The sequence below is a fragment of the Garra rufa genome, chromosome 14 (assembly GCF_049309525.1).
Source record: "Garra rufa chromosome 14, GarRuf1.0, whole genome shotgun sequence".
NCBI classification, from domain to species: domain Eukaryota; kingdom Metazoa; phylum Chordata; class Actinopteri; order Cypriniformes; family Cyprinidae; genus Garra; species Garra rufa.
This window is the reverse complement of record NC_133374.1, coordinates 39,937,159-39,958,463: the sequence shown is the minus strand read 5'-3', so window position 1 is coordinate 39,958,463 and position 21,305 is coordinate 39,937,159. Positions and strand designations below refer to the sequence as shown.

Sequence of the window (21,305 nt, the reverse complement as noted above, 5' to 3'; positions counted from 1 at the left end):
CCAGATATCCCTTTCGTGGTGGAAGTGGACGCCTCAACCACAGGGGTAGGAGCAGTTCTCTCTCAGTACCACGGAACTCCAAAACTACTCCATCCATGTGCCTACTTTTCCCGGAAGCTCAGCCCAGAGGAGAGAAACTATGACATCGGCAACCGAGAACTACTGGCCATCAAACTCGCCCTGGAGCAGTGGCGACATTGGCTCGAGGGTGCTCCTTTTCCTTTCCAAGTCATTACAGACCATAAAAATCTCCAGTATCTTCAGGACGCCAAACGGCTCTGCCCTCGCCAGGCAAGATGGTCACTTTTCTTCTCCCGCTTCCATTTCTCCATCACATATTGTCCAGGATCCAAAAACATCCGGGCAGACGCTCTTTCCAGATTACATGATCACCAGGAACAATCTGAGACCCCTACCAACATACTTCCAGAACAAATCATCATCAGTCCCATAGAATGGTCTGCCCCTTCAGCCGTCGCCACTCCGGAACCCAGAACTCCGCCAGGCTGTCCACCAGGTCATCAGTATGTTCCTAGGACCCAATGGGTAGATCTTATTCACTCCATGCACACCTCCCTGGGGACTGGGCATCCAGGGGCCAACAATACCCTCTCGCTGCTATCCGATCGCTTCTGGTGGCTGTCCATGGCAAGGGATGTGAGAAGGTATGTTTAAGGCTGTAAAGAGTGTGCCATATCAAAAAGCCCCCGACACTTACCTACAGGAAAGCTCCATCCCTTGCCCATTCCGAACCGCCCCTGGTCACACCGTAGTTGATTTCATGACAGATTTACCTCCTTCAGATGGAAATACCTGCATTCTAGTCATCATCGATCATTTCTCAAAATTCTGCCGTCTTCTACCCTTAAAAGGACTTCCCACCGCACTGGAGACCGTAGAGAACCTCTTCAATCACATCTTCCACTATTACGGCCTTCCAGAGGATATAGTCTCGGACAGAGGACCCCAATTCATCTCCAGGGTCTGGAAATAGTTTTTCAAGCTCCTAGGTGTGACCGTCAGCCTCTCCTCTGGATACCACCCTCAAACCAACGGCCAGACGGAGAGGAAGATTCAGGAGGTGGGGCGGTTCCTCAGGACCTCCGTTAGCAGCAATATTCTCACCAAAAGGTCCATTAAGCGGGGGCCAACTGTTTGCGCTCAAGTACCACAAAAAGCAGATTCAAGATGGCTTCATCATTATATTTGTTGGTCGTTTTCCATAGTAGCTACCTTTATGAAGAGTGTGCCTTTCCTGGGACTGCTCTTGCCTTGGCTTCCATACTCAGGTGGACTGAAACCTCAGCAACCGCTGGTGAAAAAAACTGCTAAAACCAGCCTGCTGGACCAGCTAAAACCAGCCTGGTTGACCAGCTAATACCAGCCAACCAGCCTGGTTTTAGCTGGTCAGCAGGCTGGTTTTAGAGAGGTTTTGGCCACTTTCCCAGCCTAGCCAGGCTGGGAGACCAGCTAAAACCAGCTACTTCAAGCTTAAACCAGCTAAGACCAGCCAAACAGCCTAGGCTGATTTAGCTGTTTTTTTCCAGCAGGGAGGTAAGTTAAAGCATGAAGTGTGTTTTTTTGCAAAGTTTCTGGTGAAAGTGTTAAAATACTGTCGCAACATGTATATTCTTCCCTGTGCATTGTTGTGCTGTTTGCTCAGAAAGAAATACATGTGTGTTGACAAGGCACAGGCTAAGAAAGCTGATACCAATGACACACAATTTCATTGGTAATGTAGAGGCCAGAGTAAGAAAAAGTTGAATGGCACATTATATTTGCAAGGCCCAAAAAGGCATTTGTCTAGTTTAGGGATTCTCAACTCTGACCCTCAAGGTCCACTTGTACATTTCTAGTAATCCTGAAGACCTTGGAGCTAAACTCTTCATGAAAGTGAACCTTGAGAGCCAGAGCTGAAAACCTCTAGTTTAGCTAATAGTTGTTATGTCCTCACAATTGAAAGTTGCTTCCTTGTTTGGGTTGATTTGTGCAGTCTTTGTTTGCTAGATGGAAGGCAAGGTTTAAGGTTAAGGAAGGTTTTATGGTGAAGACAGGGATGTTTTTCTAAGTAAGTTAGGATGGAGAACTTGTTGCCCTGCATAGAAAAGCTATTGGTACTCCAAACTGAAGAATGATATCGATATGACACCTCTTCATTTACTGCTACAATTTGAGCCATGCCAATTCACTTCCTCTAATGTCAATGCAATTTCCATGCATATCCAAATAATGTTGTGGTCAGGAGTATCAAAGGCAGCACTAATGTCCAGTAACACTGGGAGTTGCAACCATGATCAGATGAGAAGAGCAAGTTATTTGTCATCTCTGATTTGTGCAGTTTCAGTACCATGAAATGGTCTAGTTCCCAAGCGGAATTCCTTGCAGCAGATACCATTTCTCTCCAAGAAGGAATGTAGTTGTGAAGATACCACTTTTTCTAGTAATATTGACAGAAAAATGAAATTCAATATAGGTCTATAGTGAATTCTTTAAAGTCAAGTTAATAATTAATAACAGCAGCTTAAAAGTTTTTTGGGATATATCATAGTAATCATGATGAAATAACATTAAAAAGAGGCACTATGACTTCCAGAAGCATTGCTTTCAATGGCTTGGTTGGTATAGGGTCAAACATATATGTTATTGGTTTAGATGATTTAACAAGTTTAGACAATTCTTCCGTTCCTACAGCAAAGAATGAATGGAATTGTACCTCAGGGGATCTATAGTGGACAGAGTCCATTTTTAAGCCTTAAAAGTAAAAAAAAAAAAAACATAAACACAACACAGAGTTAAAGGACATCATAGTACATTTTAATGATCTAGACCCACATTTGCTCTGCTGTGACCTTAACTATTTTGAATACCTGTAATCAATGGAAACAAATAGAGGGGTTTGCACTTATGTCACGATTTAGTCAGTTACTCGGATGCATGGCCATTGTGGTGAAACTCAGATGTAAACAACAGCATTGATTGCATGGTTAATGTACTACTGAATACATTGTTCTTCTAATTTATGCTGTCTAAACAACAGGAAAAAATGTGTGGAAGCTGCTATGTCATATAGAGGAAGACTTAGTAAGCAGGAAAGGGCGCAATATTTTGACAAACTATTGTTAATAGGTTATAAAGATACATATTAGCCTAATATTTCACCTACCTGACCGAAAATGATAAGAAAGAATGCAAATGTTGTCAAGATTCTTGCCCTGGAATCCTGGTATGGTTTGGCCAACCACAATTTGTTCCTCAGACAGTTTTTTGCACTCTTCTCCTTGATTTGTTATAACTTTTGGCAGTCTATAGTAGGCTACTCCAAATGTTTTTCCCCTGTTCTACTGACTATTACAGCCCAAAACATGACAACAATTGACCATTTTCAGCAGCAATAACCAGCAATTCTGTACAGTTCAGTGGCATTGTTTCCATTCACCCTGTTGAAAAAACAGTGCATGCTGGTTAGGTTTTGATGCTGGGATGCTGGTTTAAGCTGGTCCTTAGCTGGTTTATGTTGGTCATTTGCTGGTTTATGCTGGTCCTTTGCTGGTTTATGTTGGTCATTTGCTGGTTTATGCTGGTCCTTTGCTGGTTTATGTTGGTCATTTGCAGGTTTATGTTGGTCATTTGCTGGTTTATGTTGGTCATTTGCAAAGTTTATGTTGGTCATTTGCAGGTTTATGCTGGTCCTTTGCTGGTTTATGCTGGTCCTTTGCTGGTTTATGTTGGTCATTTGCTGGTTTATGTTGGTCATTTGCAGGTTTATGTTGGTCATTTGCTGGTTTATGCTGGTCCTTTGCTGGTTTATGTTGGTCATTTGCAGGTTTATGTTGGTCATTTGCAGGTTTATGTTGGTCATTTGCAAAGTTTATGTTGGTCATTTGCAGGTTTATGTTGGTCATTTGCTGGTTTATGCTGGTCCTTTGCTGGTTTATGTTGGTCCTTTGCTGGTTTATGCTGGTCCTTTGCTGGTTTATGTTGGTCCTTTGCTGGTTTATGCTGGTCCTTTGCTGGTTTATGTTGGTCCTTTGCTGGTTTATGCTGGTCCTTTGCTGGTTTATGTTGGTCATTTGCAGGTTTATGCTGGTCATTTGCAGGTTTATGTTGGTCCTTTGCTGGTTTATGTTGCTCATTTGCTGGTTTATGCTGGTCCTTTGCTGGTTTATGTTGCTCATTTGCTGGTTTATGCTGGTCCTTTGCTGGTTTATGTTGCTCATTTACTGGTTTATGCTGGTCCTTTGCTGGTTTATGCTGGTCCTTTGCTGGTTTATGTTGGTCCTTTGCTGGTTTAAGTTGGTCCTTTGCTGGTTTAAATTGGTCCTTTGCTGGTTTAAGATGGTCATTTGCTGTTTTATGTTGGTCATTTTAGCTGTTTTATGTCAGTCATTTGCTGGTTTATGTTGGTCCTTTGCTGGTTTAAGTTGGTCCTTTGCTGGTTTAAGCTGGTCCTTTGCTGGTTTATGTTGGTCATTTGCTGGTTTATGCTGGTCCTTTGCTGGTTTATGCTGGTCTTTTCCTGGTTTATGTTGGTCCTTTGCTGGTTTATGTTGGTCATTTGCTGGTTTATGCTGGCCCTTTGCTGGTTTATGTTGGTCCTTTGCTGGTTTATGCTGGTCCTTTGCTGGTTTATGCTGGTCATTTGCTGGTTTATGCTGGTCCTTTGCTGGTTTATGTTGGTCATTTGCTGGTTTATGCTGGTCCTTTGCTGGTTTATGTTGGTCCTTTGCTGGTTTAAGTTGGTCCTTTGCTGGTTTAAATTGGTCCTTTGCTGGTTTAAGATGGTCATTTGCTGTTTTATGTTGGTCATTTGCTGTTTTATGTCGGTCATTTGCTGGTTTATGTTGGTCCTTTGCTGGTTTAAGTTGGTCCTTTGCTGGTTTAAGCTGGTCCTTTGCTGGTTTATGTTGGTCCTTTGCTGGTTTAAGTTGGTCCTTTGCTGGTTTATGCTGGTCCTTTGCTGGTTTATGTTGGTCCTTTGCTGGTTTAAGTTGGTCCTTTGCTGGTTTAAATTGGTCCTTTGCTGGTTTAAGATGGTCATTTGCTGTTTTATGTTGGTCATTTTAGCTGTTTTATGTCGGTCATTTGCTGGTTTATGTTGGTCCTTTGCTGGTTTAAGTTGGTCCTTTGCTGGTTTAAGCTGGTCCTTTGCTGGTTTATGTTGGTCATTTGCTGGTTTATGCTGGTCCTTTGCTGGTTTATGCTGGTCTTTTCCTGGTTTATGTTGGTCCTTTGCTGGTTTATGTTGGTCATTTGCTGGTTTATGCTGGCCCTTTGCTGGTTTATGTTGGTCCTTTGCTGGTTTATGCTGGTCCTTTGCTGGTTTATGCTGGTCATTTGCTGGTTTATGCTGGTCCTTTGCTGGTTTATGTTGCTCATTTGCTGGTTTATGCTGGTCCTTTGCTGGTTTATGTTGGTCATTTGCTGGTTTATGCTGGTCCTTTGCTGGTTTATGTTGGTCCTTTGCTGGTTTAAGTTGGTCCTTTGCTGGTTTAAATTGGTCCTTTGCTGGTTTAAGATGGTCATTTGCTGTTTTATGTTGGTCATTTGCTGTTTTATGTCGGTCATTTGCTGGTTTATGTTGGTCCTTTGCTGGTTTAAGTTGGTCCTTTGCTGGTTTAAGCTGGTCCTTTGCTGGTTTAAGCTGGTCCTTTGCTGGTTTATGTTGGTCATTTGCTGGTTTATGCTGGTCCTTTGCTGGTTTATGCTGGTCTTTTCCTGGTTTATGTTGGTCCTTTGCTGGTTTATGTTGGTCATTTGCTGGTTTATGCTGGCCCTTTGCTGGTTTATGTTGGTCCTTTGCTGGTTTATGCTGGTCCTTTGCTGGTTTATGCTGGTCATTTGCTGGTCCTTTGCTGGTTTATGTTGCTCATTTGCTGGTTTATGCTGGTCCTTTGCTGGTTTATGTTGGTCATTTGCTGGTTTATGCTGGTCATTTGCTGGTTTATGTTGGTCCTTTGCTGGTTTAAGTTGGTCCTTTGCTGGTTTAAATTGGTCCTTTGCTGGTTTAAGATGGTCATTTGCTGGTTTATGTTGGTCCTTTGCTGGTTTAAGTTGGTCCTTTGCTGGTTTAAATTGGTCCTTTGCTGGTTTAAGATGGTCATTTGCTGGTTTATGTTGGTCCTTTGCTGGTTTAAGTTGGTCATTTGCTGGTTTATGTTGGTCCTTTGCTGGTTTAAGTTGGTCCTTTGCTGGTTTATGCTGGTCCTTTGCTGGTTTATGTTGGTCCTTTGCTGGTTTAAGTTGGTCCTTTGCTGGTTTAAATTGGTCCTTTGCTGGTTTAAGATGGTCATTTGCTGTTTTATGTTGGTCATTTTAGCTGTTTTATGTCGGTCATTTGCTGGTTTATGTTGGTCCTTTGCTGGTTTAAGTTGGTCCTTTGCTGGTTTAAGCTGGTCCTTTGCTGGTTTATGTTGGTCATTTGCTGGTTTATGCTGGTCCTTTGCTGGTTTATGCTGGTCTTTTCCTGGTTTATGTTGGTCCTTTGCTGGTTTATGTTGGTCCTTTGCTGGTTTATGCTGGTCCTTTGCTTGTTTATGCTGGTCATTTGCTGGTTTATGCTGGTCCTTTGCTGGTTTATGTTGCTCATTTGCTGGTTTATGCTGGTCCTTTGCTGGTTTATGTTGGTCATTTGCTGGTTTATGCTGGTCCTTTGCTGGTTTATGTTGGTCCTTTGCTGGTTTAAGTTGGTCCTTTGCTGGTTTAAATTGGTCCTTTGCTGGTTTAAGATGGTCATTTGCTGTTTTATGTTGGTCATTTGCTGTTTTATGTCGGTCATTTGCTGGTTTATGTTGGTCCTTTGCTGGTTTAAGTTGGTCCTTTGCTGGTTTAAGCTGGTCCTTTGCTGGTTTAAGCTGGTCCTTTGCTGGTTTATGTTGGTCATTTGCTGGTTTATGCTGGTCCTTTGCTGGTTTATGCTGGTCTTTTCCTGGTTTATGTTGGTCCTTTGCTGGTTTATGTTGGTCATTTGCTGGTTTATGCTGGCCCTTTGCTGGTTTATGTTGGTCCTTTGCTGGTTTATGCTGGTCCTTTGCTGGTTTATGCTGGTCATTTGCTGGTCCTTTGCTGGTTTATGTTGCTCATTTGCTGGTTTATGCTGGTCCTTTGCTGGTTTATGTTGGTCATTTGCTGGTTTATGCTGGTCCTTTGCTGGTTTATGTTGGTCCTTTGCTGGTTTAAGTTGGTCCTTTGCTGGTTTAAATTGGTCCTTTGCTGGTTTAAGATGGTCATTTGCTGGTTTATGTTGGTCATTTGCTGGTTTATGTTGGTCATTTGCTGGTTTATGTTGGTCATTTGCTGGTTTATGTTGGTCATTTGCTGGTTTATGCTGGTCCTTTGCTGGTTTAAGATGGTCATTTGCTGTTTTATGTTGGTCATTTGCTGTTTTATGTTGGTCCTTTGCTGGTTTAAGTTGGTCCTTTGCTGGTTTAAGCTGGTCCTTTGCTGGTTTAAGCTGGTCCTTTGCTGGTTTATGTTGGTCATTTGCTGGTTTATGCTGGTCCTTTGCTGGTTTATGCTGGTCTTTTGCTGGTTTAAGTTGGTCCTTTGCTGGTTTAAGCTGGTCCTTTGCTGGTTTATGTTGGTCATTTGCTGTTTTATGTTGGTCATTTGCTGGTTTATGTTGGTCCTTTGCTGGTTTAAGTTGGTCCTTTGCTGGTTTAAGCTGGTCCTTTGCTGGTTTAAGCTGGTCCTTTGCTGGTTTATGTTGGTCATTTGCTGGTTTATGCTGGTCCTTTGCTGGTTTATGTTGGTCATTTGCTGGTTTATGCTGGCCCTTTGCTGGTTTATGTTGGTCCTTTGCTGGTTTATGCTGGTCCTTTGCTGGTTTATGCTGGTCATTTGCTGGTCCTTTGCTGGTTTATGTTGCTCATTTGCTGGTTTATGCTGGTCCTTTGCTGGTTTATTTTGGTCATTTGCTGGTTTATGCTGGTCCTTTGCTGGTTTATGTTGGTCCTTTGCTGGTTTAAGTTGGTCCTTTGCTGGTTTAAATTGGTCCTTTGCTGGTTTAAGATGGTCATTTGCTGGTTTAAGATGGTCATTTGCTGGTTTATGTTGGTCATTTGCTGGTTTATGTTGGTCCTTTGCTGGTTTATGCTGGTCCTTTGCTGGTTTATGCTGGTCATTTGCTGGTCCTTTGCTGGTTTATGTTGCTCATTTGCTGGTTTATGCTGGTCATTTGCTGGTTTATTTTGGTCATTTGCTGGTTTATGCTGGTCCTTTGCTGGTTTATGTTGGTCCTTTGCTGGTTTAAGTTGGTCCTTTGCTGGTTTAAATTGGTCCTTTGCTGGTTTAAGATGGTCATTTGCTGGTTTATGTTGGTCATTTGCTGGTTTATGTTGGTCATTTGCTGGTTTATGTTGGTCATTTGCTGGTTTATGTTGGTCATTTGCTGGTTTATGCTGGTCCTTTGCTGGTTTATGTTGGTCATTTGCTGGTTTATGTTGGTCATTTGCTGGTTTATGTTGGTCATTTGCTGGTTTATGCTGGTCCTTTGCTTGTTTATGTTGGTCATTTGCTGGTTTATGTTGCTCATTTGCTGGTTTATGCTGGTCCTTTGCTGGTTTATGTTGGTCATTTGCTGGTTTATGTTGGTCATTTGCTGGTTTATGTTGCTCATTTGCTGGTTTATGCTGGCCCTTTGCTGGTTTATGTTGGTCCTTTGCTGGTTTATGCTGTTCCTTTGCTGGTTTATGTTGCTCATTTGCTGGTTTATGCTGGTCCTTTGCTGGTTTATGTTGCTCATTTGCTGGTTTATGCTGGTCCTTTGCTGGTTTATGCTGGTCTTTTCCTGGTTTATGTCGGTCATTTGCTGGTTTATGTTGGTCCTTTGCTGGTTTAAGTTGGTCCTTTGCTGGTTTAAGCTGGTCCTTTGCTGGTTTAAGCTGGTCCTTTGCTGGTTTATGTTGGTCATTTGCTGGTTTATGCTGGTCCTTTGCTGGTTTATGCTGGTCTTTTCCTGGTTTATGTTGGTCCTTTGATGGTTTATGCTGGTCCTTTGCTGGTTTATGCTGGTCTTTTCCTGGTTTATGTTGGTCCTTTGATGGTTTAAGATAGTCCTTTGCTGGTTTATGCCGATCCTTGACCAGCATAAACCAGCAAATGACCAACATAAACCAGCAAATGTCCAACATAAACCAGGAAAAGACCAGCATAAACCAGCAAATTACCAACATAAACCAGCAAATGTCCAACATAAACCAGGAAAAGACCAGCATAAACCAGCAAAGGACCAGCTTAAACCCGCATCCCAGCATCAAAACCTACCTAACCAACATATGCTGTTTTTTTTTTTAATTAATTAATTTTTTTGTTAATTCTCTGTTTCCAATTTAGTTCGATATATGTGAACTCGGATGTTTAGGTGGATCTATGTAAAATTCCCTGGGCCTCTGTTTGATTATACATTGTCACTGTCTCTGTATGTTTTTATTGGATCAAAGCAGGGCTGCCAACTTTTGAGTTCAGCTTGGAGTGAGAATTCCCACAGCAGTGTCTTTAGGGGGGTCCGGGGGCATGCTCCCTCGTAAGAAAATTTTGTACATTTTACAGTTAAATTCATCTATCTGGTGTACTTTGAGAGTTCACAATTCAGAGCTCCAATACAGTTTCAGTGTGAAAACTAAACAAAGAAAAAAGCTGGTGAATTGACTTGATCTTGAGGTTTAAAGGGGACTTAATCCTCTTATTAGTTGTGATATAGTGTCTCAGTCTATATTAGAATAAAAAATAATTTGAAAAAAGAATAATGATAATAATAATAATAATTTTATATTATTATTCCAACGACAGTAATATTGGAAAACAATTCTGTAAAGTAAATAAAAATGAGTATTTCACCAGTATGTTATTTTCTCTTATTCTACAGTAGGGGAATTACAATACTTTAGTTGTAATTTCTACACTTACAAGCACGGCCTAAAACTTTTTGCCATATCTGCCATTTTATTCATGATACAAGCGACATTTTTTGGTGATTTGAGAGAATTTACCAGCCATAAATATTTTTTTTTCTGGCAATGAAATGTTTTTGCAGTTAAAAAAATATTAATAAATTGAAAATTAGAACTAAACACTGCATTTTAAATCATGAAACAAAAAAGGTGCTACACACGTTCGCATGAGCAGTTTTTTTTATTAAAATTTGGTCTGACTTCAGCATTGTGAAATTATTTGTTATTTTTAAATATATTTATAAAAATGTCATACTGTGTTTTTATTATAAAATGATGTAAAATAACTGTTGCAGTGCTGCAAAACTATTTACTTTTCTTGTGGTAAAAAGTTATGTGCAGTAAAAGAATTCCTAGATTTAGTCATTATAAATAATTGCAACTGCATTTAAAAAATATATATATATATTTTGACACGAAAATTCAAATATTTTTCTGTAGTCTGCTGTTCTGAGAAATTATATTTTTCTCATATTCGAAAATTAATCCTTCATTCATGAGGGATTTATCACTCCCGAAATTCTGCTTCTTGTACCGGGTATAGCTACAGCTGTTAGCAGGACGAAAAACAAAACTTTTATTCAAATTCTAAACGGATTATACGTAGCCTTGGAGTGCGCAATAGCCCTTCATTGATAATCACTAAAACGTGTCGCTTCAGTTAATCGCAAAAGTCCTTTTATTATCAATGAACCGCTTATTTACAGTGAGAGTCCACAAGTGCAATCTGGCGTTTAGAGGTGAGTGAATTCAGAACGCAATTGCCAATCACAGGCGTTCTAGATCAACATAAATGTCTGTGATTGGCTACATTGCTCAGCGCTACGAAAACACGTTGTCTTTTGGCGATTTCCAGAGCACAAACACAAATAAGCACTGGAGCTTTTGCCAAATCTGTTTAGCCAATATCTTATTATTAGTTTTAACTGAGGGTGCTTTTGACTGCGTGAGAAAATGGATGTGTGGCGTGAGAGCGTGTGAAAAGTGTCAATTGCGTGAGTCTCACGCTGAATGCGTGAGAGTTGGCAGCCCTGATCAAAGGGACTTTGACAACAGCTGTGCTTTACTGATGAAGACTAGAAATACCTCTGCATTCAGTAGAAAATATTGCGTGACATGTTTATATTTAGGCCTACATTCTCCAACCAATACGTTTCTTCTTTTTCCTCATGGTATGACTCCAATCCTCCAGGAGGCGCTGCGGCGGTGAGTCGCGGTTGATGTTCGAGTTTGCGTTCGAGGAAGAGACAGGAGGAAACGCAGCAGCAACGAAAACCACATTGGGAACCTAAAGAGTGTCAAACATGTCAATATTCACTCCGACTAACCAGATCAGGTTAACAAACGTCGCCGTCGTGAGGATGAAGAAAGGGGGGAAGAGGTTTGAAATAGCCTGTTACAAAAACAAAGTGATGAGCTGGAGATCCGGAGCGTGAGTGTTATGATGACATACTCAATATATGATGATTTGATGTTCGTATTGTGTTTATTCTGATATTACAGCGATCATAACAGTCCTAAAAGTGTTAAATTAGAGTTAGAACAATATATGGTGGATTTTTAATGCGTGTCTGTGTTTGTTTATGTTAAAACCAATGTTAAGATAATTGTGTGATACGACACGTAACGTTAATTTTTTGAGGGTCATCACATTTAAGGCCAACTAACTCTTTCAGTGATCAAATTAAGAGTTTGTGTATTATTTTATTTGATCTTATTTATTTATTTTTGATCTTTGATTTGATCTAAAAGGATTAGTTCACCCAAAAATGAAAATTAGCTGCAAATGTGCTCATCCTCAGGCCCTCGAAGATGTAGATGAGTTTGTTTCTGCATCAGATTTGGAGAAATCTGTCATTGCATCAGTGTCTCACCAATGGATCCTCTGCAGTGAATGGGTGCCGTCAGAATGAGAGTCCAAACAGCTGATCACAATAAAAAATAAATCACAATAAAGTAATCTACACCACTCTAGTTCATCAGTTAACATTTCAAGAAACCAAAAGCTGCTTGTTCAAAATAAACATTCTGACGGCACCCATTCACTGCAGAGGATCCATTTGTGAGCAACTGATTGAATACATTTCTCCAAATCTGTTCTCATAAAGAAACAAACTCATCTACAATCTGAATGGCTTCAGAGAGGGTGAGTATAAATTTGAATTTCATGTTATATAATGAAAATGTTGTGATCATTTTGTAAGACAATTTGTCATTTTCATAAGTGACATTAATGTACAGATGAGGTCAAAAGTTTACATACACCTTTCAGAATCTGCAAAATGTTAATTATTTTACCAAAATAAGAGGGATCATACAAAATACATGGTTTTTTTTTAATTTATTACAGACCTAAATAAGATATTTCACCTAAATGGCCCTGTTCAAAAGTTTACATACACTTGATTCTTAATACTGTGTTGTTCCCTGAATGATCCACAGCTGTGTTTTTTGTTTAGTGATAGTTGTTCATGAGTCCCTTGTTTGTCCTGAACAGTTAAACTGCCTGCTGTTCTTCAGAAAAATCCTTCAGCTCCCACAAGGTCTTTGGTTTTCCAGCATTTTTGCGTATTTGAACCCTTTCCAACAAGGACTTTATGATTTTGAGATCCATATTTTCACACGAGGACAACTATTACAGAAGGTTCAAACACTCACTGATGCTCCAGAAGAAAAAAACGTGCATTAAGGGGTGAAAACCTTTGAACAGAATGAAGATGTGTTAATTTTCTGATAACAACTGAGTCCCTCAGTTGTCCTCAGTGTGAAAAGATGGATCTCAAAATCATACAGTCATTGTTGGAAAGGGTTCAAATACAGAAAAAAGGCTGAAAAACCAAATAATTTGTGGGAGCTGAAGGATTTTTCTGAATAACAGCACACAGTTTAACTGTTCAGGACAAACAAGGGACTCGTGAACAACTATCACTAAACAAAAACACAGCTGTGGATCATTCAGGGAACAACACAGTGTTAAGAAACAAGGGTGTGTAAACTTTTGAACAGTCCACTCTTGTGAACTCTAAACACCTTTTATGTGAAATATCTTATTCAGGATAACATGCATTGTGTATGATTCCTCTTATTTTAGTAAAATAATTAACATTGTGCAGATTCTGCAACGGGGATGTAAACTTTTGGCTTCAACCGAATTGTTCACAACTCAATTATACTTAAATTTGTTGTTGTTGTTCTAGGGAGAAGGATCTTGATGAAGTCTTGCAAACAAACTCAGTGTTTGTCAATGTGTCTAAAGGTCAAGTGGCGAAGAAAGACGACCTGGCAAGTGCTTTCGGCACAGATGATCTGACAGAAATATGCAAACAGGTGAGTTTATGATCTGTGTGGATCATAAGAAGACTGTTTTTAATAGTACAGTTCTGTGCACAAATGTTTAATACAAGTCCCTAAGTGTTTCTGCATAATTAGGTAGTTGAACTTACTTTCAGATTTTAGCTAAAGGAGAGCTGCAGGTGTCAGACAAGGAGCGGCAGAGTCAGCTGGAGCAGATGTTTCGTGACATTGCAACTATTGTGGCAGAGAAATGTGTGAATCCCGAGACCAAACGGCCCTATACAGTGAACCTCATCGAGAGAGCCATGAAGGACATTCACTTCTCTGTGAAGGCCAACAAAAGCACTAAGCAGCAGGTGAGTGGAGCTGGATCATGTGAGGATCTCACTCTCGCTGATGAGGTCCATCATTAATGCTGACGTCTGTTTCTCCAGGCTCTGGAGGTCATCAAGCAGCTGAAGGAGTCCATTCAGATTCAGAGAGCTCACATGCGGCTGCGCTTCGTCCTGCCAGCCAAAGACGGGAAGAGACTGAAAGAGAAGCTCAAACCCTTAATAAATACAGTGGAGAACGAGGAGTTTGATGATCAGCTGGAGATGGTAAGAGTCAAAGGGGGACAATTTATTAATTCATAATTTTCATTTAGAATTCAACAAGAGATTAGAATATTGAGTTACTCCCTAAAAAAGTAACTCATTACGTTACTTAATTACTTTTTATGGAAAGTAATGCGTTACGTTACTTTTGCATTACTCTTTAAATCTGGGCAGGGCTTGTTTGTTTTTAATATAAAAAGTTCTATTTTTGTCAAATGTAAAAGCCTTTTCACACCAAAAGCCTCAGGTTTAGAGAAAAGTAAATTGACGTCTGTACAGTAGACCACAGAAGAACAAATGTCAACTCTTCAGCAATAAAAAAAATGAAAACAAATGTTAGATTATCCAGAGTAATTTTTCTTATTAGTATGGATGAATTGGATCATCGAAGGTCGGCAGCAAAGACATCGGTTAATAAAATGGGATTAAATACATGAAGGATATTTGTATTATTGAACATATTTAATTGCAGGTTTGCATTGAATTTCAGTGTTTTTATTCATTTTGAAGAGCACTGTATCTGTTTTTTAGTGAGTGAGATGAATTAATGCATGTTCACATTTATTCTAGAACTAAAGTTACATCTTACAATTTCTCTCAACATGGGGACAGAAGAGCATTGAATCAATAAATGGGGGAATAGTAACTTTTCTTATTTGAAAATGTAACTATTTAATTGATCTTTTCATCAATTAAATAGTCATGCGTTACTTTACTAGTTACTTGGGAAAAGTAATAACCAAAAAGTAACTTTTATCTCACAATTCTGACTTTTTTTCAAGATATAAGCTCAGAATTGCAAGATAAAAAAACTGTGAATATAGTGGTTTAATCCAAGTCTTCTGAAGAGATACCATTACGTTGCACTGTTTGAACAGATTTAAATGAGGCTTTTAGCTAGTTGAAAGGGGTGCACAACCTTTAAACTGTCTTAAAAGTATTCTAAAAAATGCAATGACCATGAAAAAGTGTTTGGACACTTAAGATACAGTTAAAAGAAACTGTCTTTGCTTTACACTAGCAGTCAAAAGTTTTTTTTTTTTAAAGAAGTTCTGCTCACCAAGCCTGCATTTATTTGATAGAAACTGTCCATTTTTTAAATATTTTTACTAGTTAAAATAACTGTTCTATTTGGATATATTTTAAAATCTTAATTTATTCCTGTGATTTCAAAACTGAATTTTTTAGCATCATTACTCCAGTCTTCAGCGTCACATGATCCTTCAGAAATCATTCTAATATTCCGATCTGCTGCTCAAAAACACTTATTATTATTTCTGTTGAAATCAGCGGAGTAGAATTTAATTCAGGTTTCTTTGAATTGATAGTTCAGAAGAACAGCATTTATCTGAAATGAAAATCTTTTGTAACATAAAAAATGACTTTAACATCACTTTTGATTTAAAGTGTTCTTGCTAAATAAAAGTAGTCATTTCTTACTGAAAATACAGCTTTGGTCACAGGAATAAATTGCATTTTAAAATATATTCAACTAGAAAACGGTTATTTCAAATAGTAAAAATTAGTGCTGTCAAACGATTAATCGCATCCAAAATAAAAGTTGTTGTTTACATAATATATGTGTGTACTGTGTATATGAATACACACACATGCATGGATGCATTTAAGAAAAATATGTTATGTTTATAAATTGAATATATTTATATATAATATTAATTATTGAATAACAATGTATTTCAAAATAAATATAGAAAATATTCTCAAAATATATACTGTATGTGTGTGTATTTATATATACATAATAAATATACACAGTACACACACATATATTATGTGTAACAACAACTTTTATTTTGGATGCGATTAATCGTTTGACAGCACTAGTAAAAATATTTTGAAATGTTAGTGTTTTTGCTGTACTTTGGATCAAATAAATGCAGGGTTAGTGAGCAGAAGAGACTTAAAAAAAAAAAAAACATTACAAATCTTTCGACTGGTAGTGTATATGTCAAAATATGGAAGCAAGTGGCATTTTTTGTTAAGAAATATACCAGAAGCATGGAGTTTGTTAGGTTTCATGAAGCAAAAGCTGTATTTTTCAGAATAATAAGAGGCTTTCTGCTCGTCAAAATTTGTGAAACATGTAAATATATTGAAGTACACCGCTGGTTATTCTGCACGGACACCTGTGTTAAAATAACCTAAATTAGTTTTGAGAAAATCTCGTGCATCATTTATTTGCAGATGACACTTGATATTTTCTGAATTACAATAAATCTGAATTACCAGCCAACACTGGATAAATAAATACAATGCATACACTGTTTGATTTTTAAGTGATCTCCAAGTTAATAATGTTTCCTATTTTCCAGGTGTGTCTGATAGATCCCGGCTGTTTCCGTGACATTGATGAGCTGATCCGCTGTGAGACCAAAGGGAAGGGAATGCTGGAGGTGCTCAGTCTCAAAGATGTGGAGGAAGGAGACGAGAAACTAGAGTAACCTCCTCATCTTCAGCTGCTCCTCCAACATTAAACCATTGCTGACTCATTTGATATGGTTACATCACTCTATTATGGCTTAACTGTGGCCTAACAGGCTTAAAGAACAATACTACATTGCTAATCTAATTTAAAATGACAACATTATGCTCAGTTGCAATCATTTATTTTCTGTGAAAATGAAACTCACTTGGAATGTTTAATAATAATAATAATAAATAATGCTAAAAGTAATATCCATTGAGATTGTGTGTGAGTGCATTGTTTGCCACAATTAAATATTTACTCTTACACTTTCAATCAGTCTACTGAGGAAGTACATCATCTATTGTGCTTTTGTTATAAGCGTAATATATACATATGCTTTTTGCCGTTAGTGAACCTCCCAGCATGCTTTACATGAGACTTAATGGGGAAAGTAAACATGTTGATTTCATGTCAATCCAAACACACAGGACTTTTGGTCTTCGAAACATTATTTTTTTTAATGAAAAAAATGATGCTAAAAAATTCAGATTTGATCACAGAAATAAATTAGATTTTAAAATTATATTCAAATAGAAAGTAGTTGTTTTAAATAGTAAAAATATTTCTAAATTTTACTGTTGTTGCTGTACTTTGGATCAAATAAATGCAGACTTGGTGAGCAGAAGAGACTTCTTTAAAAAAAAAAAACATAAAAAATCTTGGGATTTTTTGTTAATCTTCGAAACAAAAATACAAATATTTTTCATTAAGCCTGAGATATAAACTACCAGTCAAAAGTATTTGAACAGTGAGATTTTTAATGTTTAAAAAAAAAAAGTCTCACCTTCTGATCCAAAATACAGCAAAAGCGGTAGTACTGTGATATATTTGTACTATTTAAATAACTGCTTTCTATTTGAATATATATATATATATATATATAATATGATATGCTAATTTGCTATTCAAGAAACACATTATTATTATTGTCAGTATTTAAAACAGTTGATTTTTGTTCAGGAATCTTTGAATAGAAAGCTCAAAAGATCAGCATTTATCGGAAATAAAAAAGTTTTTGTAACAGTATACACTATATTATTCAAAAGCTTGGAGCCAGTATATATTTTTTGCTAAATAATGATAGAAATTAATACTTTCATTTTGCAAGAATGCTTTAACCCTTGTGCGACCTTATGGACATTTTTGTCCATTTCAGTTTTGTTTTTTGTTTTAAGTGTGTCTGTGTTAATGCCAACTGCCTAAATCTTGGCTCAGGTGTGTATTTTTATTGAAATTGTAATATTTCACCCTCATTTCCTTCAAAAAATCTATTTTACCCTCCGTACAAAAAATACACTCAGGACCTTAAGGACAAAAATGTCCACATTGAAACCCATTAAAACTGCAATTTTTTAACCCAGGGCCATTTGACTATAAAATGATGCAATATCTGCTAACAGGCATTCATTCTATCGGAAAGGCTTCAAATTTTTAATTTTTACCATTTTTTACTAGATTGTGCCATTTTTTTTTTTTTTTCAAATTTGGCATATAAAAGAAATACTCATTTTTTCGTGTTTTCTGCTTATGCATATTCTAGCCTATTATAGAGTCAATTGGACAAATAATGCAGCTATAATTGTGTGGGTATGTTGGTGAGGATGTCAGAGTGTGGTTTGCATGTGTTTACTGAAAAATTTATGGGTGTAATATGTTTGAAAGAAATTATATTGTACTGGCAATCAAAAATCCCACTCCAGTTATATGAGTCCCACCCTTGGCAGGGTCATAGGGCCATGTCACAACTATGAATGAGGTCAAAGAAGGTTAATGAGCTTTGAGGATTTTTCTTTTTCACCCAAACACACATTTTAATCCTTGATTGCACTTTTTCATTTGTTATTGTTTTTGTACAGAGATAAAAGGTGAGCTTGGATTTGATGTAGAAGTTCAGAAGCCCCTAAACACATTGTTTTTGTTTTCACCACAAGAAAATGCTGACTATGTAGTCTGGTAGATTTTATACAAAGTGTGAGTGTTCGCACAGCCAAACCTAGACATATTTGGTGCTTGAGGTCTTGGTCATTTCATTGCTTGCAAGATGAAGAGACGTTACTCAGCAGAGGAAGCTCTGGAGCTAGTGTTGCCCACTGACAGTGAGCATTATGTGAAGAAACCAGCTTTTAAAGCATTACAATTCTGAAAATGAATGAATGTTTGGTAATTATGAATAGAAGAGATGCTGATAAAAAAACAACAGTCAGTGAAAGTAGAAAAAAATATTAATATATATCATTTCTATGACAGTTTTTTGATATGGACATTTTTGTCCATTATGGCCCTAAGTGTTAGTTTTTAAAAAAAATCTGCCACTACATAAAAATATAAATGCCTCAAAATGAATGTTGTTGTTCTTCATTGACACACCCAAGAAGCTAATAAGCAAAGAAAAAAAAATCTGCTTAGCATTTAGTATATGGAAATTAACTACTATTTTTCATTTTTTCATAAAAAACACCTGTGGCATTATGTAAACAATCCAGCATTTATAGGGTTAACATTCTGAAAATTAATGAATGTTTGGTATCTATGGATAGAACAGATGCTGGTTAAAAAATCGACATCAGTGAAAGTGGATATTAATATTAAAATATTAATAAATCATATTTTTATGACAGTTTTTGGACGTGGACATTTTTGTCCATTTTGCACCTATGTGTAACTTTTTTTTTTTGAACGCACAAGGGTTAAATTAATCAAAAGCAGTGATAAAACACATTTATGATTTATTACATTTATTACATTCTACTGAGCTGTTTTCAACATCATCATAATTATAATAAACGTTTTCGAGCAGCAAATGAGGATATTAGAATGATTTCTGAAGGATCGTGTGACTGGAGTAATGATGCAAAAAAAAAATCAGCTTTGAAATCACAGGAATAAATTCGATTTTAAAATATACTCAAATTGAAAGCAGTTATTTTAAATAGTAAAAATATTTCAAAAGTGTACTGTTTTTGCTGTACTTTGGATCAAATAAATGCAGGCTTGGTGAGCAGAAAAGTTCATTGATTGACACAAGACATCTAGTTTTAATACATCTAGATGTGCTTGTTTGGTGCTGGAGAACCTTTATAATCTAAGCACATTTGAAAACTGTTGAAAGAGCTTTATTGTGCTGCTTAAACAACTGCTACAAGAAACATCTTCCTCTAGAAGCTCCTCTGTGTGTGTCAGTATGTCTTTCAGCTTAAACAGCAAGCAAATCCCAGCCCAGTTCTTCTAGACATCAGTTAAGCAGGATTGGTGGAGGAATAAATCCTCAAACTCAAAAAGGAGCATAAGCTCAATAGTAGGTTTTATGTATCCATGTAAAAAATCCACTGGAGCACTGCCTAGACAATATGTGTGAGAAAAGTATTACATTGACAAAACAGTAAGGCTCTTTTATGCCAGAAATGATAACTGTGCAAGTCACAAGTGTTAAAAAATCACTTTTGAAGTGATTCCAGTGACATTATCACTATAGCTATGGTTTGGATTTTATAGAAAAATTCTCACAATTCTAACATAATTTTTCAGAATTGTTTGTTTATGAGAATTATGAGAAAAAATATAATTGTGAGATAAATAGTCATTTTTTAAAATGTATTTAGCGGCGGAAATGATCTTCCATAGGATTCTGCTATTCTTTAAAATTGTTTTATAATTATAAATTCTAAAGTTTTTTTTTTTTTTATCACATTTTCATCATTGGTGTGAATGGAGCTTAAAATTAACAAAACTAAAATATATATATATATATATATATATATATATATATATATATATATATATATATATATATATATATATATATATATAAACACAACTGAGCCAAACATACCTGTAATGCTAATTTTAAGGTTTTTAATGTCTCTTCTGCTCACCAAGCCTGCATTTATTTGATCCCAAAATACAGCAAAAGCAGTAACTGTGAAATATTCGTACTATTTAAAACAACTGCTTTCTATTTGAAATTTTTTAAATGTAATTACTCCAGTCTTCAGTGTCACATGATCCTTCAGAAATCATTCTAATATTCTGATTTGCTGATCGAGAATTTTTTTTAATCATTATTATTATCTATGTTTTTAACAGTTAAGTAATTTTTTTTCAGGATTCTTTGATGAATAGAAAAATCCAAAGATCAGCATTTATCTAAAACAAAAAGCTTTTGTAATATTATATTACAAGGTTGGAGTCAGTACATTTTTTATTTGTTATTTTTTTTGGAAAGAAATGATAGAAATTAATACTTCTAATTAGCAAGAATGCTTTAAATTGATCAACATTGATGACAAAGACATTTAACATGCTACAAATGTTGTATTTTATTTTATTTCAGATAAGTGCTGTTCTTCTGAACGGTCTATTCATCAAAGAAACCTGAAAAAAAAAATCTAAGCTGTTTTCAGCATTTTTGATCAGCGAATCAGAATATTAGAATGATTTCTGAAGGATCATGTGACACTGAAGACAGGAGTAATGATGCTGAAACTAAAGCTTTGAAATCACAAGAATAAATTCATTTTAAAATACATTCAAAAAGAAAACAGTTACTTTAAATAGTAAATCAATTCAAAATGTTACTGTTTTGCTGTACTTTGAATCAAATAAATGCAGGCTTGGTTTTTCTTTAAAAAGACTTTTGTCTGGTAGTGTACTTCGGCTAAGTATAACTCATCTGTAAATAAGTATAATGTTTGTGTTAAAGTACATTAAATGTCAATTGAAAGTATACAATTTTGTTTGTTAAAAATAAGTACAAATAAGTTGTTTACTAATAGCACACTGGAATAAACCTATATTGAGTGGTTAGTCTTACTTTGCAAACTTATTTATTTATTTTTTAAATGAATATAATTAGCTTTAATTTCAAACACATTCTGTTTGATTGCATTAAAAAAAAAAGATACAAATTGAACTAAAAGTAACCACACTGATCTAAAACTTCTTAAATCAAGAACTATAGATGAGTAAAATGGTCTTGTTTTC

At 36.6% G+C, this 21,305-nt stretch overlaps 1 protein-coding gene across 1 annotated transcript; it reads left to right on the top strand.

Moving 5' to 3' along the window:
* Window positions 1–11,189: 11,189 nt before the first annotated feature.
* Window positions 11,190–16,532, top strand: sbds (SBDS ribosome maturation factor). The gene is made up of 5 exons (XM_073818213.1): window positions 11,190–11,379; window positions 13,145–13,274; window positions 13,397–13,597; window positions 13,676–13,840; window positions 16,171–16,532. Exons 1-5 carry the CDS (start codon window positions 11,252–11,254, stop codon window positions 16,297–16,299), a joined length of 753 nt encoding a protein of 250 aa, XP_073674314.1. The 5' UTR covers window positions 11,190–11,251; the 3' UTR covers window positions 16,300–16,532.
* Window positions 16,533–21,305: the final 4,773 nt, after the last annotated feature.